General features: G+C 30.0%; 1 protein-coding gene across 2 annotated transcripts; it reads left to right on the top strand.

The window, feature by feature from the left end:
- Positions 1-7,981: 7,981 nt before the first annotated feature.
- LOC132939324 (deoxynucleoside triphosphate triphosphohydrolase SAMHD1) lies at positions 7,982-18,394 on the top strand. Of its 2 annotated transcripts, XM_061006421.1 has the most exons (10): positions 7,982-8,487; positions 12,079-12,290; positions 12,832-13,012; positions 14,562-14,726; positions 14,797-15,065; positions 15,590-15,652; positions 16,067-16,241; positions 16,620-16,855; positions 17,340-17,458; positions 17,979-18,394. In XM_061006421.1, the coding sequence occupies exons 1-9, from the start codon at positions 8,398-8,400 to the stop codon at positions 17,455-17,457; spliced, it is 1,509 nt and encodes a 502-aa protein (XP_060862404.1). In that variant the 5' UTR covers positions 7,982-8,397; the 3' UTR covers position 17,458; positions 17,979-18,394. The 2 variants fall into 2 exon arrangements, with proteins under 2 accessions (XP_060862404.1, XP_060862405.1); XM_061006422.1 differs by lacking the exon at positions 7,982-8,487 and having other exon boundaries at positions 11,677-12,290; positions 17,979-18,393.
- The last annotated feature ends 462 nt before the right edge of the window (positions 18,395-18,856 follow it).

Here is an 18,856-nt window from a genome sequence, read left to right on the forward strand (position 1 = left end):
TGATATATCGAAGTTATTTATACAGAAAGGTGATTCAATAGTATGGATATCTGGCATATTTATAAAGGATTATTGTATACGTTTAGGAAAAATTTTCCAAAAAGATTAACTTACTATATCTTGACTATTGTCGGCAATAACTTTATTATAATTAACATTGTTTGGAATCGAGTTATGAGATTTTTTGCCTTTAAAGAATTTCCAAAAATATTTAGGATTATCAGTGGCGCAACTTGATAATAAGGGGCTCATGTGAACATTTCTAGACCGGGGCCCTTACCTGCTAGCAAGAATGAAATACAGTCATACCTTATTGTAACTCTAAAAAATATTATTTTCTCACATGTAATTGTTAATAATTATTAGTTATAATATAACATATCTAATTTTACACAGGTTTCTCGCATGGGTGGTACTCGTAATTCGAATTCTCCAATCTTAAAAGAGTATACATTATTTAGTGTTATTATATTATATATATTACTATAGTAGCTGTCTACCCCGACGTTGTCCAGGCCAAAGATTTGAATTTTTAATAAATATATTTGTACGAAATGTATATACCATATTTCATCTAATTATAATATTAATATAATATGTAACAAATTGCCACCATTTAGATCAGTGGTTCCCAACCTTTTATAAGCGTGACCCTAACATTTTTAGATTAACAAACAAAATGTCTTTTTTCGTATTCTAAAAAAAATCATGTGTAAACTTTTCTTTACCTATCAACAGCCTATATGAGTTGAAAAATCAAGCTATATACACCCTCCGAGTTTAAAATTCCTAATAGTTTTCAAAAGCGCCGGGAAAAACAACATACAAATTAAGGAAAAATGGGAATTTTTACGCAAAATCGGTTTTCCATAAAATCGATTTTGGTTTTTTGTGTAATTCTAAAACAAATGAACGTATATACATGAAGTTTTCACTGTTTGTTTATATTTGCAATCTCTATACACGATAAAATGTTCAAAATATTTTGATTTGTTTTGAACTGTTTAGGGACATTTTTAGTTTCCAATTTTATTAGTTTTTTTTCGATGAATGTCAATAAAACTTTATTTGTCGGGTACAAAAGCTTGAAAATTTAATAAAAGGATCCTAGTATATTGTTTTAAAGGCAGATGAAAAAAATTAAAAATCCATTGTCACAATTTTTAGTTTTGTTAGCCCCCCCCCCCCTCAAATGTTAACCCTAGTTGCGCCTATGTAGCCGTATAGCCTTTTGAACGAAGTTCACGATTTTCGTATTTTTACGCACCAGTACAACGCTCAAAGTTTTAAATAGTTTGTGCTGTAACATTATAAATAAAACATGGTGGTGGAAGGGTTATTTTTAGCTGGAATGTTGGACTGGACGCGTTTTAATAGATAATGAACATCAATTTTGTTATTGATTAATTTATAAATAAAAGAAATATCTGCCAGTTCACGTCTAGTAGCTAGAGTAGGGAGGTTAAGAAGGGATCTTACCGGTGTAAAGTCATGCTGGTCCTTAGTTATATTGAATTTTGGAAGCTATAAACTTTAAAAACGATTTTGAACTCTTTTAATACAATTAGTATTAGATTAAGTGAAGGACTCCAAATGATTGATCCATATTCTAGGATTCATCTAATTAATGTGCAATAAATAATATAGATGTCGATATATTTTGAATTTTTTTTCATGTACCTATATAAAATAATGAAATAAACATTTGACGAACATTTCAAATACCTACGGTTATCAGTTTTTGAATAACGACAAAAAAGAAATTCGTTGTATGAGAATTCGTTAATTTATAAATATGGGTGAATATCCAATGCCTAGCTTCAAAAGCTCGTAAAATATTAATTTGACTTTCCGACTTTCCTAACAAAAAAATTAAACTTAAGGAAAACTTAAGGAAATCTTATATATGATTTTCAAAGCTTAACAATTTGACTATGCTTATAAATAGCTCAAAAAGAGTCGCAATATTACGAACATAGTTATGGTGCATAGACATTTCTAATATAAATGTTCAGTGAAAATTTTTTACTTAAGAGTATTGTTTTTAGTATCAAGATTTTCAACGGAAGGAGAATGTTGAGGCCGTCGAACAATAACCCAATAGGTCAGTGGCGTATTTAGGAATTTTTCTAGGGGGGGTGGATTAAATGTATAATAATACACCCATAAATACGTACATAATATACATTTTTGAAGTCCCTTAAATATTTTACCTATTGAATTAAGTGTGGATCAAGGTGAAATAAGAATTAACACAAACTGTATATGTATAGTACCTAATAATTAATATATTCCTTATCCTTATATATTATATAAAAGAACAGGCCTTTTTTATGTTCCCATTTTATGACGACTCTATTAAACTTTTTTCCAATTTTTTTTTACAGAGTTGTTCCAAATACCTTACTGAGTCTCGCCACGTTGTCCGATTTTAAAGGGTTGAAATCGGTAAAAATGAATTTTTACGTGTAATTTGTACACCTATATTCATATATATTATAACAATAGCAGTCGGCCGATAACGGGAAATACGGTACAGCACGGCGGCCCGAGGGTTTCAGCTACCTGCAACCTGACCTTTTAGATTCTGAGCGAAGCAATGAATGTATTGATTTTACAATGATGTGTGTTTTTTTTTTTATTTTTTTTTTTTTATTTTTGTGTCTGTCATCACCTTTTAGGACAGTAAAAGTGCTTGGATTTTCTTCAATAGTAACTTTTCTGATAGGAAAGTGAATCTAGTTGGTACTTTGGGGGGTCAAAAGTAAAAATTTCCCAGTAGTTTTCACAAGCGACGTGAAAAACAAAAGAAAAATTAAGGAAAAACGGGAATTTTTACGCAAAATCTGTTTTCGAGAAAATCGATTTTGGTTTTTGGTGTAACTCTAAACCAAATGGCCGTAGGGACATGAAATTTTGACTAAATGTTTATATTAGCATTTTCTAAACACCATAAAATTTACAAAATATTTTGACTCTTTTTGAGCTGTTTACGGCCATTGTCAGTTTTCAATTTTTTTAGTTTTTTTTTCTATAAATATCAATAAAATTTTATCTGTTGAGTAAAAAAGCTTGAAAATTTAATAGAAGGCTCCTAGGTTATTGTTTCAAAGGCAGATGAAAAAAATTAAAAATCCTTAGTCACAGTTTTTATTTATAAACATTTAAAGTTCAAATTTTGACAAAATACGGAAAAATCACGAAAAATAGCAAATTATTTTGAGTTGAGAATTCATAAAAATTTTTCTTTTTAAATCTAAGATTGGAAAATGTAATATAAGATTACTCATAAGTTTGTCTACCTTTATCAAAAAAAAAAAATGTCTAGAAGAAACTTAAATTAAATTTTTATGAGCGTCTGAAATTTATATTTCTACAACATTTGATATTTACTCGATTTCTCATGTAACAATTTTCTTATTTTATTGTAATTAAAAAACGAATGACTGTAGATACTTGAAAATTTCACTGAATGTTTATATTAGCATTTCCTATACACCATAAAATGTTGAAAATATTTTGACTCTTTTTGAGCTGTTTACGGACATTGTCAGTTTTCAATTTTTTTAATTTTTTTTTCTATAAATATCAATAAAAATTTTTTTGTATGGTAAAAAAGCGTGAAAATTTAATATAAAGCTCCTGATATATCGTTCTAATAGCAGTTGAAAAATATTAAATATACATAGGCACAATTTTTTTTTATAAGCATTTAAAGTTCAAATGTTGACAACATTTATCAAATTTATAATTTATTAATTATTTTGTAGTTAAAAATGTATAAAATGTTTAACTTTTATGGCGAAGGATTGAAAATTTAATACAAGGCTCCACGTAAATAGGTTAAATATAAATTAATTTATTCACAATAATATCATCAAATATACTTGGTAAAATCATAGGCTGACTGACCGTTTTCGCTCAGAATCGTTTTTCTTATACAATGATATTATATCATTGAATTCAAATTTAACACCATCCATTACGGTGACCCACTTTTAACCTACTGTACAGCAGAGCGACATCCACTTATCCACCTTTTTTTGTGTGTATCCATCCATCTATCTCTATATATAAATTTGCCTTGGACGCTCCATCACACGTAAACGGCTGCACCGATTTGGCTAATTCTTTTTTTTTTTGTGTTCGTAATATTGTCAGGAGAAGGTTCTTAACTCTTAGGTAAGATCATTGTAAGAAAGTCCACCGGAAAAGTAGGAAATTTGGATGTCCAGTAAGAACAGAGACTAAATAATAATATATTTTTGTTTATTGTAAGGTTGCTGTTGGTCATGATTGAATAATGAATATAATTTTAAACCTGTAGCTATATGGCTTAGTAAAAACGGTATTCCCAAGACTAATTTTTCGACACATGCACATCGTAATATCGCCGTGTTAATAAAACATTCGTAATTACGTGCTGCTGCGAATAAGAATTTTTATTCCGGGCAACAGAAAAGTTAAGATAAATCTAGAACATCATACACAGAATATTGAATAAGGCATTGAACAAAGTTTGAGTCATATACAGTTAGTACATTTACATTAACGAAAGTAACAAAGGTGACTTATGAACGGGCAACGCCGGGAGAGTTTGTTGCAGTCGTCAAGGTTTAGGACCACACAAGAATAAAATGTTATAAGTACAGTATTGCGTATGGTGTACGTGGCACAATATATTAATTGCTATTAATAAGTGCCACACGGAAAAGCTAGTTTTTAAAGTACTAGAAGAGCCATAGTGAATACATAAGTGGGACCTTGTGCAAGACCATCTAATCTGACTGTTGTCTAATATATAAAGGCGCTCCAAGAGGGAGACAGGACACACTATTTCTGCGTAACGACTAGTTGACAGTATTCATGCTAGAGATATTTGTCTTAAATTGTAGCATTACTTCGAGTGTTTAAAAAGTGTTAAAAACTAACCTACCGTCAATAAATTTCATAGTAATAGTTTAATTGACTGCGTATTAATTCATTTGATTCGACTTTTGTCAACCGTGGTCCACAACTGGACCACAAAAAGTTCATTTTAAGTAAATTCATAATAGGCAGCGCCAATCCCGTGTTTAATACGATAAACAGAAAAAATAGTTATATTACAAAATCCAGTTTTTTAATTTTTTGGATACTCAGTTCATCGATAACCTCATCTGGCATTATTATTGTATTGACCGGTGACATGCCAATAAAGCCAACACATTAGGGCCAATCGTACCATCTCCGATTAAAGTTAACCGGAGTTTCATTGGCCGAATTTGCCCGGTTAAATATCTGTTATATCAGCTGATAAAGCGTAAACGATGTTTAACCGTAGACGGTACAACTGGCCCTAAGGATTAAGGTCCCGTATTACAATAAGTTAAACCGCGGAATTCGGCCGGTAAAATCAGTGGGTAAAGTGTATCCGAGGTTTAAACTATGATTGTAAAACAGGCCCTTAAAAAAGTATATAATAATTACTACTTAGTTTATAGTTATTAACTAATATTAATACAAGTTATTTGAAAGAGTACTCCTAGTAAGAATCCAAACGAAAATCGAAGAACACCTACCAGCAGAACAGGCGGGATTCAGACAGGGAAGAAGCTGCAGTGAACAAGTACTATCACTGACGACGTTTATAGAAAACGGGTTTCAAAAGAAACTAAAAACGGGAGCTGTTTTCCTAGATCTGTCTTGCGCCTACGATACGGTGTGGAAACGTGGTTTACTTTTGAAGTTAGCCAAAATTCTAAGATGTAAAACATCATTGCGACTAATTGACAATATATTGTCGGACAGAAAATTTAGAGTACACCTAAATGGAAAGGTAAGCAAATACAAATTCCTTCAAAATGGTCTTCCTCAGGGCTCAGTACTCTCCCCCATCCTGTTTAATGCCTACACAGCAGATATCACAAATACCTCGTCACGCAAGTTCATATACGCGGATGACGTGGGGTTAGCAGCTCAAGCTGAATCATTTGAAAAGGTTGAGGATATTTTAAACGAAGACCTAGTAAAAGTACAGAAATACTTCAAATCCTGGTTCCTCACTCTTAACCCCAATAAAACCACATCCATAGCGTTCCACTTGAGCAACAGAGATGCTAACAGAAAACTTAACTTGACAGTTCAAGGAACCAAACTAATGAATGACGATGCTCCAAAATATCTTGGGATCAAACTGGACAGAACGTTAACCTACAACCAACACCTCGAAGATGTAAAAAATAAACTGAAAACAAGGAATAATATTATTAGTAAACTTGCCGGAACAAGCTGGGGCTGCCGAGAAAATGTACTACGCATATCGGCCCTAGCCTTGGTATACAGTGTCGCGGAATATTGCGCCCCCGTTTGGGAGAGAAGTGCACATACAAAAAAGGTTGACACCCAGTTAAATAATACTATGCGAATCATCACAGGCTGTGTCCGGGCTACCAACCTACAGTGGCTTCCAGTCCTTTCGAACGTAGCTCCCCGGCGATTCGAAGGCATCTCTCAACTGTCAAACTGTCACAGAAAATCAATAAATTAGTGAATCTCCCTGTATATAACGACATAAACAACGCACCATCTAAAAGATTAAGATCAAGAAACCCAATCTGGTCAATAGAAAATACTTGTGACAGCATGGAGGATATGTGGAAACAACACTGGGAAAAAAGTAATGCAATAAATAGACATCTGATAAGCGACCCAACCCAAAGAGTTCCAGGATTTGACGGCCCGAGAGCCTTGTGGACCAACCTAAACAGGATACGAACGGAGCAGGGTAATTGTAAATACCTTCTACATAAGTGGAAGTTAAAAAACTCTCCCTTATGCGACTGCGGGCAAATACAATCCATCAAACACATCGTGGAGGAATGTCCTCAAACTAAATACAAGGGAGGAATAGAGGGACTTCACAAGGGCGATGACGAAGCAATGGATTGGCTGTCTAAGACCAATGTTCGCCTTTAAATATATTATGAGCTCTTCTTATTATTATTATCTTTGTTATTGTTAATTTTATTTATTAGTTTATTAGCTTATTGTAAATCTATCTACTCTAGTACTCGTTACTTTGCTAATTTAATGTTTAATGTTTATTTAGTTTTATTTTATGTTTATTTAATTTTGCTTTTCACCAATAAACCTACGCCATATGCAAGAAAAAAAAAAACTAATATTAGATAAAAAAAAATTAACAAAATATTTACTTCTGTCATACTATTTATTAGGTAAGACTTAATACTTAATGAAAAACTTAAAAAAAACATCGTTCAGTCGATACAGGCAGAGTATAAAATATTTTCAAGAGTTCATGAATATTTGGATAAAACTCTTTATCACAAATATCTAAAGCTTGTAACCCAGAGGTGAATACAATTTTTTCAGTCACTAAAAATAAACCCACGCCCTATGGTAAATCTATGGTCTTCGTGGTAATTTTGTTTTATTTACCGACCGTTTATCGGGTTTATTATAAACACTCTTGCATGAAAAATAATTCGCAGAAAAGTAAAAAATACAGTACACCATGCTACCGTAGAGGTATATGTTCTTGTTGTCCGATATATATTGTATGCCACATACAAATGAACGACTAGTGGCGTATAGTATATCAGAGCGGTAAAATTACCGCGGTTAGAACATTTAGTAAACAGACGTACTTAAAAGTAATATCATATTGAGAAACATCGAAAATGAGAAAACTTAACTTTACAAAAAAAAAGGTCAAGGGGGGGGGGGGATCTATGCAAAAGGATCGGGAATCGCTTTCGTGCCACTACACTACCGACCGTCGCACGCATACACACACACACACACACACACACACACACATACATATTGCTAATTAATTATACTATTTTATATAGTTGTATTTTAATTGTGTCACCTGTTAGTTATACACAATAATATGTAGATTACTAAGACGCGTAATCGGCCGCCGCCGACGAGCCGGTTCGCGTCGCGTTAGCACGGCCGCCGAAATATATACAGTCCGCTGTGTACTGTCAACGCGAACCAATAACCTGCACCAGCGTGAATCGCCGTGTTTTTTATATTTAATCGACTATAGGAAGCGATTCGCCGTCCATTTGTCTTATTTTATTGTGTGGGCGCGAATCGCCACATTTTTATAATTCGTAAAACTATATATACCGATAAATATTATCTTATATACGTGCGCCTAAATCTCCGTGATATTATTATATTATTCTTATTATTGTATTGCAAGGTGCTAGTAGTCGCCTTGTAACTTTGTATTATAATATTTATAACCCATTTTATGGTTTATAATTGTGCGTTAATCGCCGATATATTTTGTGTATACTTTGCGCACGCAAAGCGTTGCGTTCCCTTTATATTATATTTAAATTGCGTGAGCGCAAATCTCCACCTTTGTGTACTTATTTTATGTGCAGTGTGAATAAATTACGATATTATTATTATTATTATTGTAGCATAAGTACCGGACCAACTGGCCAGATTGTGCTCCACAAATCTGTGAGTTATAAACTATTATTACTTATTGTATATTACATCGTTGAGCCAGTAGGCCATATTACACTTACACGAGTTATTACAGCTCAAATAGTTGCCAATTTACAAATTTATTCTGTATTCTGGCAAAAAAGTTTTATAGGTACTTAATATTGTGTATCGTTCTAAATTTCTAATATTATCATTTTATTCTGTTCGGCCATAAGGGCTGCGCACTATTATTGCATTGATACTATTGTGTAATGTGTTGCTGTTAATTATTTAAAAATGCGTATTAAGAGATCAACTCAATATCAAACTTTCGTGTTGCCATCATTCTTGAGTTACCTTTCTGTCATTGGTTTTAAGCCCACACCCACATACTGGATTTTCTCGGCTAGTACGTCCACCTCCCTTGAGTGGCTATACATAAAACACTGGTCGGTCGGTGAGTGGTTGTTTTTATCGCAAGCGCCTATTATTGTTCGTATCCCGGCCAGTATAATAATATATAGATGTCGCCACGTCGGTGTAATAAAGATTTTAGTCTTATATTGTACAATATCTATAACATTATGTTTAACCAAACGTTTTTTGATTCAACAGGTAAAATTATAAACTATCTTTTATTCTATATCCTGTTCCAAAAGAAAAGACACCATAATATTTACATATAGTAAAAGTGTAAAACTGGTTTTTTACCGTAACCGCTTGGTGTCTTCTCTTTTGGAACAGGGTGTATGTGTCAAAACGTTGTGTTTATTTGTACCTAAAGTCCTAAAAATGTTGGCTTTTGCCTTTTAGATCAATGTGCCCAAAATAATACGGAAAATAGGGGGGGGGGGGGCATGTTAGTGTTCAGTAAATGGAAAAAATAGGTAACTAGTTATACTTATTATTTTTAACGAGTTAGATTAGATTATTTTCCACATAAAATTCGTAAAGTTAAGTTGCGATTGCGAAGTTAAATTAAGTTTCAATGAATTAAAACTAAATATAGTTAAGTTGGAAAGTTATACTTTTTAAGTAAGTTCAGACGTTTAGTTTAGTTAGGGCCCAGCTTTGGTTAAATTTGATTTCAATAAAAAAAACCGATTCTGAGTGAAAACTGACTGTCAGCCTATGTTTTGTGTTGTGTATATAAAATAGTAAAATATTATAATATAGGTACGAAAAAGTGTCTAGTTCACTCAAATAATATTTTTGAATTATGACAAAATAATTTAAGTTTAACTTTTTCGTTTAAATATCTAATTTTGTCAAAATTTTAACTTCAAATGCCTATAATTATGATTAGGTACCTATATATTTATTGGTTTCCAAATTAATTACTTATGAAAAACTTTGTATTAAATGTTCAAGCTTTAGCTATAAAAATTAAACATATTTTACAGTTTTAACTAGGTACTCAGTTATTTGCAAATGTTCATGATTTTGTAAAAAATTGGTCTTCATATCACTGATGGACAAATGGCGGGGTGGTTGGAATTATATTTTAATGATCAAATAGTGCATGTTAAAAAATCAGGAACTTCCCTTCCTCATAACGAAATCATTTGACCACCACTGCAGATACAAATGCTTAAAAAAAGATTATTCGTATATTATATCTTTAAATATTTTTAAAACAGTTAAATAATTTATGAGGAATTTTGTATTTCATTTTTAATCTTGTTGACTGAACAAAGAGTGTTATTCATTGACAAATATCGAAAAACAACCAAGTCCATCCCCTGGGATCTGGGTGCGCCATTGCCCACTGACTCAAAGTCTTAGAAAGAGTCAACATTTTTAAAATATAATTTTATCATGTATAGAAAATACATATACCTAACATTTGAAAATTGAAAAATTTTCATGGAAATGGCATACGCGAATTGTTCAAATTTTTAATTACCAACGTTTGTATTACCAGGGGAATCAATATTTATTAAATGCTCAAAAAGATGGTGAAAAATTGTAAAATCAATACATAGTTTAAAATATGAAAGTAGGTATAAGGCATAATGTTATACAAAATATATGATGGCATGCTGCCAAATTCCGACTGGCTACTTAGACGACTCAGTGAATAGATGTGTATACCTAACCTATAATCAGTCTTTTAAAGTATTTGAGTAAAATTATTCAAATAATTTTTTCCTTATTGAATACTTTTTTAAATACTTTTTATTTTGAAGTATTTGAATGGTATTTTAAATACTTTTTTTTACTATTGAATACTATTTTATTGAATACTTTTTTTTTTTATTCTTTTAATTCTTAATTTGTTTCTACTTATAATTATTCTTATTAAATAAAAATACCATGCCGTCGTGGTTTTGCTTAAACGTAACAATATAATATTATAATATATTTATCATTTATGCCTTACAGACATTTTGGTATCGGTTTTCGTCGATTAAATGTTTTTTTCTCCGGGAGACAGTTTATTGTCGACGAAGATCGAAAAGATACATCTGTAGTCGGTATCACTATTAGCTATCAAGTCAATAACAAAATATACATGTAACGGCTATAATACTTTATAGTTTATAGTTTATAATTATTTAATTTTTCGAAAATATTATTACTAACTATTAGTACCTACTACCTATTTACCCATAGACCTTACACTAACTTAGTATTTACTAAGAAAATTGTTATCAATAATTATCATTATCGTTTATTGTTGACGACGATCGATGACGGTATGTCGGTATGAGATATCCAAATACACACAGCTTTAAATTTATATATAACTCATAAAAGTTCATTGTTGTAGTGCAACTAACATGACTGATCAAAATGTTGATTATTAAACGATTCACGTTTTAAGTGCAATAAACAAATTTTTTGATTTTAACAAATTATTTCAAATATTTCTGTAAGTAATACTCAAATACTTTACTATTTATAGTATTTAAATGGTATTTTAAATACTTTTTTTTTAAATATTTGAGTAATTACTTAAATGCTTTTTAAAAGTATTTTTTACAACACTGCCTACCTATTGAATATGTGTCATGCTTATTGCTTATGACTTATGGGCTAATGGCTTATGGGTTGTGTGCTCTGGTGATGGCACGATGCAAAGATCTTAAAATATTGTGATTTGTGGTAGTAGGCTAACAACTAACTGGTTCCCTCGTTTTAACTTTACTGTTTTATGGCACCTATTTTTTTTTTATATAAATGTTAGCGCGCAATATTGCAGTAAACGGAATCAGAAAGTCGATTCTACTTTCTAATCCATGAAAGTAATTTTTCTTCTCATCTACTCTTTGGACCACCACGGTCTAGTATCTATAATAGAATGTGACCATGATTTGTATTAATTCCTGGTTGCGTTTATCACAACGTGGAATTGTCCTCCAAATTTGAAATACCCTTATCAAATTTCATTCGTTAAAAAATGTAGGTAATAGGTATTTGACTATTTGAGTATTTCCCTTCTGCGCCCGGCGTTTTGACGTAGTTTTTTTCCGTATTTCGTGTTACGATCGAGGATCGCACAGCGAAAGTCAGTACTTCGATGTTTAGTGCTGGACGTCACACCATTATTAACCATTTATCAATCGAACATAAACTGCGTTTCTGGTAAATATTTATATACGTGTTGCTGGTTGTTCAAAGGACATCGCTGTTGCCATGTCGACGATTGTGTCCTGCACGGATTATGGCAAAGTTTTCAATGACAATATACACGGACACATTATGCTCCATCCGCTTTGCCTGAAATTCATCGACACACCGGAATTTCAAAGATTGCGTAACATCAAACAGCTCGGTACCACTTATCTAGTCTACCCCTGTGCGAGCATCAATCGGTTTGAACATTCCATTGGGTAACTAATTTTAGATGTACACTAATTTGTTGAGTAATAATTAGGTATTTCAAATATTACACAATTATTTATTTATGCATATGTAATGGCAGCATTCAATTAACAGGTTTATACCCTGTTCAGAATATCAGTATACCAGCTGGGCACGAGGCATATCCATTCCCACTACTACCAATCAGCACCACTTCCTCTATGCATAAATCAGTTTATTTTGAATAGAGTATACAAAATAGTAAACAATTCACTTAAAAATTTGAATATTTTTCCGTATGTTATTGTCTAAGACATATAGATTTATTTTTAATTCTAACAATTACTGTGATTACTATTTATCTTTGATGAAAAATTTCGTAGGTACCTATCTAAACTAAAAAAAACTAGTAATATAACCATAAAAAATCACTTACAATTGAATTTTGCCTATGCTTTCCTGTAAAATTTAGAAAAGTACTTGGATAATGTGTTTTATTAAAATGCCTATAGTACCTATAAATATTTTTTTCATTCGTTTCATTAAATTTTTTTTTTAAATTTCTTTCAGTGTTTGTTACTTAGCTGGACAAATGATTGAAGCTTTATGTCGAAATTCGGGTGAAGATATTAATGTTACTAAAGAAGAAAAACTGTGTGTTGAATTAGCAGGCCTTTGTCATGATCTTGGACATGGTCCTTTATCACACAGTTGGGAAAGATATCTTAAAGCTTCTGGTGTCGATTGGAAGGTATACAAGTATCCAATAGTTCAATTAATAATAATTTATAAATTTATAATATCTATTTCATCATATTGAAAGATTTCAATAATAAAAACATGTATTAATAAGTAACCATTAATTGTATATATATACCTATTGGGAATTAGATAATTTTTACATTTATTAGTTTCAATGATGATGAACAAAATGTTACAAAAAATCGATTAGAAAAATTAAATATCTGTAGCTATACTATGGCCCAGGAGAGAGCACTTCTGAGCGGCTCAAACATGTCTGTTTTCGGGCATTCTCACCACAAAACCTTCCCGTACGCTGGCGTTGCCAACTCTAGCCGCCACCACCGCGGAGCTAATTCATTTGGATGCGCGAGCGAGAAGTACTCTCTCTTGGGCCATAGCTCAATAACATATTTATGTAAATAAAATTACATTTTTATATACAAGTTAATACCTATCACTCCAAAAAGCAAAGGTTTTATTGCTTCACATTAACAATATTCATTGATTAAAATAGAATGTATTTATGCAAGTTATATTCAGTAGATTCATTAATCGTTTTTTTTTAAATAACGATAAAAATATATTGAGGTCGCTAGGAATAAATAGTATCTATAATAGTTAGCAACAATTTTACCATACCTGTTATACAATATTATCAAATACAATTAAAACAATTATAATAATATCAACGCAACAATGTATACCGGGGATGGGTAACTCTAAGTTACTAGAGGGACTATTTCTACAACTTTAAAATTTAGTAGGCTAGAGCATGAAAAGCAAAAAAAAAATAAGTCATTAAAGCTAACTAATTATAATTAAAATTTATTTTGTATAATTTGTACAACTTGTTTATTATGACTTATGAGTTTTGAGGATGTATGACTGCAAATGATAACGCAATAAAATCAACTTCTATTTCGGTTAAAAGTGGAAAAACTAAGTAGATGACATATTGTTTCATCTGTAATAAAATTTCTTATTTTGATTTGATATGCTCCATAATATGAAATGTACCATAGGCCAAATAAAAAAGGTATGCGGGCTGCCAGTTGCTCATCCCTGATGTATATACTATTGTTTGATTTCAAATTTTCTAATTGTAAATAAATAGGTAAAATATAAATAATATTTTTTTTTATTTGTGATATTGTATATTATATAGGATTAGTGTGTTAGTTGTGTTCAACCTTTTTTTTAACACGTCACACTATTCCATTAACAAAATGTTCACAGCGCATGATAAACAACATGAGACCAAGGTTTTTTTTTAGATCATTTTTACAAATTTGAAGAAAAAAAGTTGTTGGTTATTAAAAATAAAACTGTTATTATAATAATTAGATATAATTTTAGACCTGTATTTTATATTTAGACAAAACTACCCAAATGATTTTGTTAGAAATAAGTGTAGTTTAAATTGAATGAAGTTTAAGTAGGTGTAAATCCATGGACAACACCATGGAGGATTAGTTAGTAATATATAGTTAAGGTACATACTATTATGTATTTTAAATAAAATTATGTCAATTGTTTATTGATAAATATTTTTTAAGCATGAAGAAAGTTCAACTGAAATGCTGAAGTATATCATACAAAAGTATGATTTTGAAAAAGAGCTTAAAAAATATGGACTAAATGTGGAGTATCACGTTGAATTGATTTGTGAATTTATTAGAGGAGGAGGAAAGTTACTAGTAGAAAACCATTTCTTGTATCAGGTAAATCAGTTTTTAACTTATTTGTAAAAATTCTAGTTTATTAAAATTAACCAAGTACATTTATTTTCAGGTTGTATCAAATAAAGATAATGGCATTGATGTTGATAAATGGGATTACTTTTTACGCGACGGAAATTGTTTAAATTTAAGCATATCATTTGATTATAAAAGATTGATGCAGTTTTCTAGAGTTGTAGTTGATCCAAATTCAAACAAACCAAAACAAGTAATTGCGTTCAGAAATAAAGAGGCTAGAAACATATATGACATGTTTAGAGTGAGATCAGATTTACATCTGAGAGCTTACCAACACACAGCGGTTCAAAATACAGAGTTAATGTATGCAAATCAAATATTTATTAAGATTAATTTGTAGCATTTAATATAACATGAGTAAATGATAACATATTATGACTATATTTAATTTTAAGTATGTAATATCATTTGATACTATACTCTGTTCAGAACAAGATCGTACCTCGGCGGCGACCAGTTTTCGTTCCGCGATGGTCAAGCACCGTCTCCACTACGGTGGTGCGTAGAGTTGTGTCTGGTAACAAAGCCATGCCCATGCTCACAAGTTGGCTGTTGAGGTAAAATCTCATTCTGAACAGAGTATAATATAGTCCGGTCACCAGAGAACTCTACTTAGCCGCGCATCCAAATGACCGCGCTCCACTGTCTCGAGGTCTAATTTCTCCTAGATGTAAGGACTACGACGAGTTTTGGTTGCCGCCCAGTAGTATTCTCTTTGTGATCAAACTATATTTTCATTTATTTATGATTTATGGAATTTAATTTATTAAATAACTTGAATTTTGTATCATTGTAATTAATTAATTAAATTTATTTTTCTATTTTAGGATGGTTGACATGCTATTAAAAGCAGAAAATTATTTTACTGTACAAATTCCATCTGGTACTAAGTAAGTTTTTTATTATTGTCTTTATAGAAAAATTATGCTATTTAACTGTTCTCAGTAAAGTTTTATTCTAGAGGATTATATCCCATTAGCTTTTCATTATCAATCACTATTTGTAAATTTGTAAAGTTTAAATTGCTGTTAAAAATGGGTTAATTAATTAAGAAATCAAAATCAAAATCAAAATCAATGCTTAAATTATATTTAAACATATCCGTTTAGCCTCCCAATGGATTTATAATTTGGTCTGTAATGTGCAGTGTGGACAATTAAAGACAAAATATGTAAAAATCATAAACATCCTTACCCTACTTATATATATTATGCATTGAAATACATCTATATATTCATTATTCTCATTATTTATCTAAGCAATTGTTGTAAAAAAAAATGTTAACTGTGAATATATTTTTTTAGGTTTGGTTTGAATGAAGCTCATACAAATATTGAAGCGATGTCTCGTTTAACTGACCACATTTTATATGATATTCAATATAGCCATGACCCAAATTTGGAAGAAGCTAAAAGTTTATTAAATAGATTACATACAAGACATTTATATAAATTTATTGGTTCTTATAATTTAATATTTGTGAGTATAATGTTAAATTTTATATCTAGATAGTATAAATTAAATACAGTTAAATCTCATAACAATGAACAATCAAAGATTTTGTTAGTATAAAGTATAAACTATAAATTATTATTGTAAAATGTATTTAATAGTAAAAATAATGTTCAAATGTCCAATACTCCAATGCATGGTTTAAATTGTTGTTGCAACTTACAACTCTGCTAATAACTATGAAAAATAACTCATTGGTGCTTGATTAATGATTATAATATAAATAAAACAAATATATATATATATAAATATTAAATAATCATAAAACAAGACACAAGGAAATATTTACAATTAATATTCATTTAACTAATAAATAATAATATTACTTTTAAATTATTGTTAAAGATAAACAAAGAAATTTATAACAAATCGATTGATGTTGAAAATTTGAAACAAAATCTTAAGAATGAGTTGCAAAAACAATTTGGTTTTGAATTCGGCGTTACAGCTACTTGGCTTAATTGTGGATATCCATTAATAAATCCATTAGAAAAAGTATTATTTTTCAAGAAACCATTATGTCATAATGATTCAATTATATTGGACGATACACCATATCAAAATGTATATCCTATGAATGAGTAAGTAATAGTCTAGTATTTTATTGTTGTCTTATTTGGCATCACACATTACCGCACAAAATAGATGCATGAATCAAAACCACAAACATTGATTTTAATAATACCAATAGCCCATCACCACATGGTACAAATATGGCAGAGAACAAGATGCAAATGCACATGAATGAATATACCAGTTGGCTCTTTTTAATTTTTATATATAATGTACATGTTTAGGAATAGGATTAATGAGATTTTATGAATTTGAGTGGCATCGGGCTATTTTTCTGTCTATACTCTGTTCAGCTAGAGAATGCCCGCGGGCTAACCAATATCGGTTCTTCTGCGCATCCCCATGCGACAACCTGCCATAGAGAAACCGGTTTGATAGCATGGTGACGCAGAAGGGTGTGCTGAATAGAGTAGTGTTGGGTTTTGTGTCAATTGGTTCATGCAGTTATGGAAAGTGCCGAAATTAATAATGTGTAATTGTTTCTTCTTCCAGATTAGAGTTTTTTAAACGAGATATCAATGTATTTAGTAAATTACTAACCTTAAAGGATGGTCAGCTAAAAGAAATTGATCTTGCATGCAATTCATTTTTAAAGAATTTCAGGCCATAATGTAAGTTTAATGTTTATATATTTTTTTGATTTTTAGATATTGAATAAAATATAATTGTGTTGCCTTATTTTTATTGGAATTTATTCAGTTTTAAATTAAAATGTTAACTATACTATTATTTGATGTTACTATTTTGTTAGAACTTCATAATACTTAATAATTATTAGGTATATGATTTTTAAAATATGACACTTTTTCAAATTTAAATTATATTTAATATTTTTTCTTGTTCCAATTTTGTTATAATTTGATAATAATTACTAGGTACTTCTAAAATTATTATATTATCTTCATATATCATATTGTTTCATAAAAATTAACCAACCTTTAATTATTTCTTAGAGTCCTTCTAATTTTTGAATAAATATTTTAATTTATAATAAACTTATATTATATGTGATATTATTTATACATATTAATACATTTTAACAGTATTAATAATGCACTCAATATTTTTATATTTTTATAATCAAATTTTTTAAACTTATATATATTCATTAATTATGGTTTAACCCTATAGTTATCTGATTCAAGTATACATTCAATTAAAATTAAATGACTAAATAGTACACAAGATAAAGAATATTAAGAATCAATATATATATATATTAAAAAGAAGAAGAAGTAATGCATTACACCTACATTATTAAGTCAATATTAGTTTTGTTAAAGAAAGTATCAATCAAAGTATGTAAATAATATTATTTTTTTAATTTTATTTTCTAAAAATATGTCAATTCAATAATATATTATATTCTTACAAATATACATAATTAAATTGTTATATTTTAACTGATAATCATGCTTTTGTTAAATTAATTTTAATTAACTAAATATTTATTTTATTTGTAACCACTGATCTAAGATGCTAGTTGTGATAATAGCTTTTAACAATTTATATAATTTAATTTAAAATTATTATTCGTTGCTTACAAATTACAATTTTTTGATTTGTACATTACAGTTATTATAATTTATTTTTTGTAAAACCACTTTACATGTTTACCTCAGGGTAGCACTGTAGCAGTGTCAGACCTCAGTCCTCTGCAGTTTATGTCTGTTGTTACTCGATACCCTTTACCTTATTTATGCAGATGACATAATAGTAGTCATTTTACTTGCCAATGTAATCATTAATCTTTGACCATTGTTCATTGGCTGTTGAAAGCGGGTCGCGGATCGGTTTTTTTGTGCTTTTAGACTAATAATAAGCAGATAAAAAAAAAAGTAATAGTCAAATTTTGATTTTGAAAAAATATTTGAATTCCTTATTCTTTTCCCAAAGTTATGTGGGAAATAGATTTTAGATTTTTTTTTGTCACTAAAGTATGGATTAATTTTGAAAAAAAAAATTCATTGGTAAAATACTAATTAAACAATACAAAAAATCAAAAATCG

Source organism: Metopolophium dirhodum, chromosome 2 (assembly GCF_019925205.1).
Source record: "Metopolophium dirhodum isolate CAU chromosome 2, ASM1992520v1, whole genome shotgun sequence".
Classification (NCBI taxonomy): Eukaryota; Metazoa; Arthropoda; class Insecta; order Hemiptera; family Aphididae; genus Metopolophium; species Metopolophium dirhodum.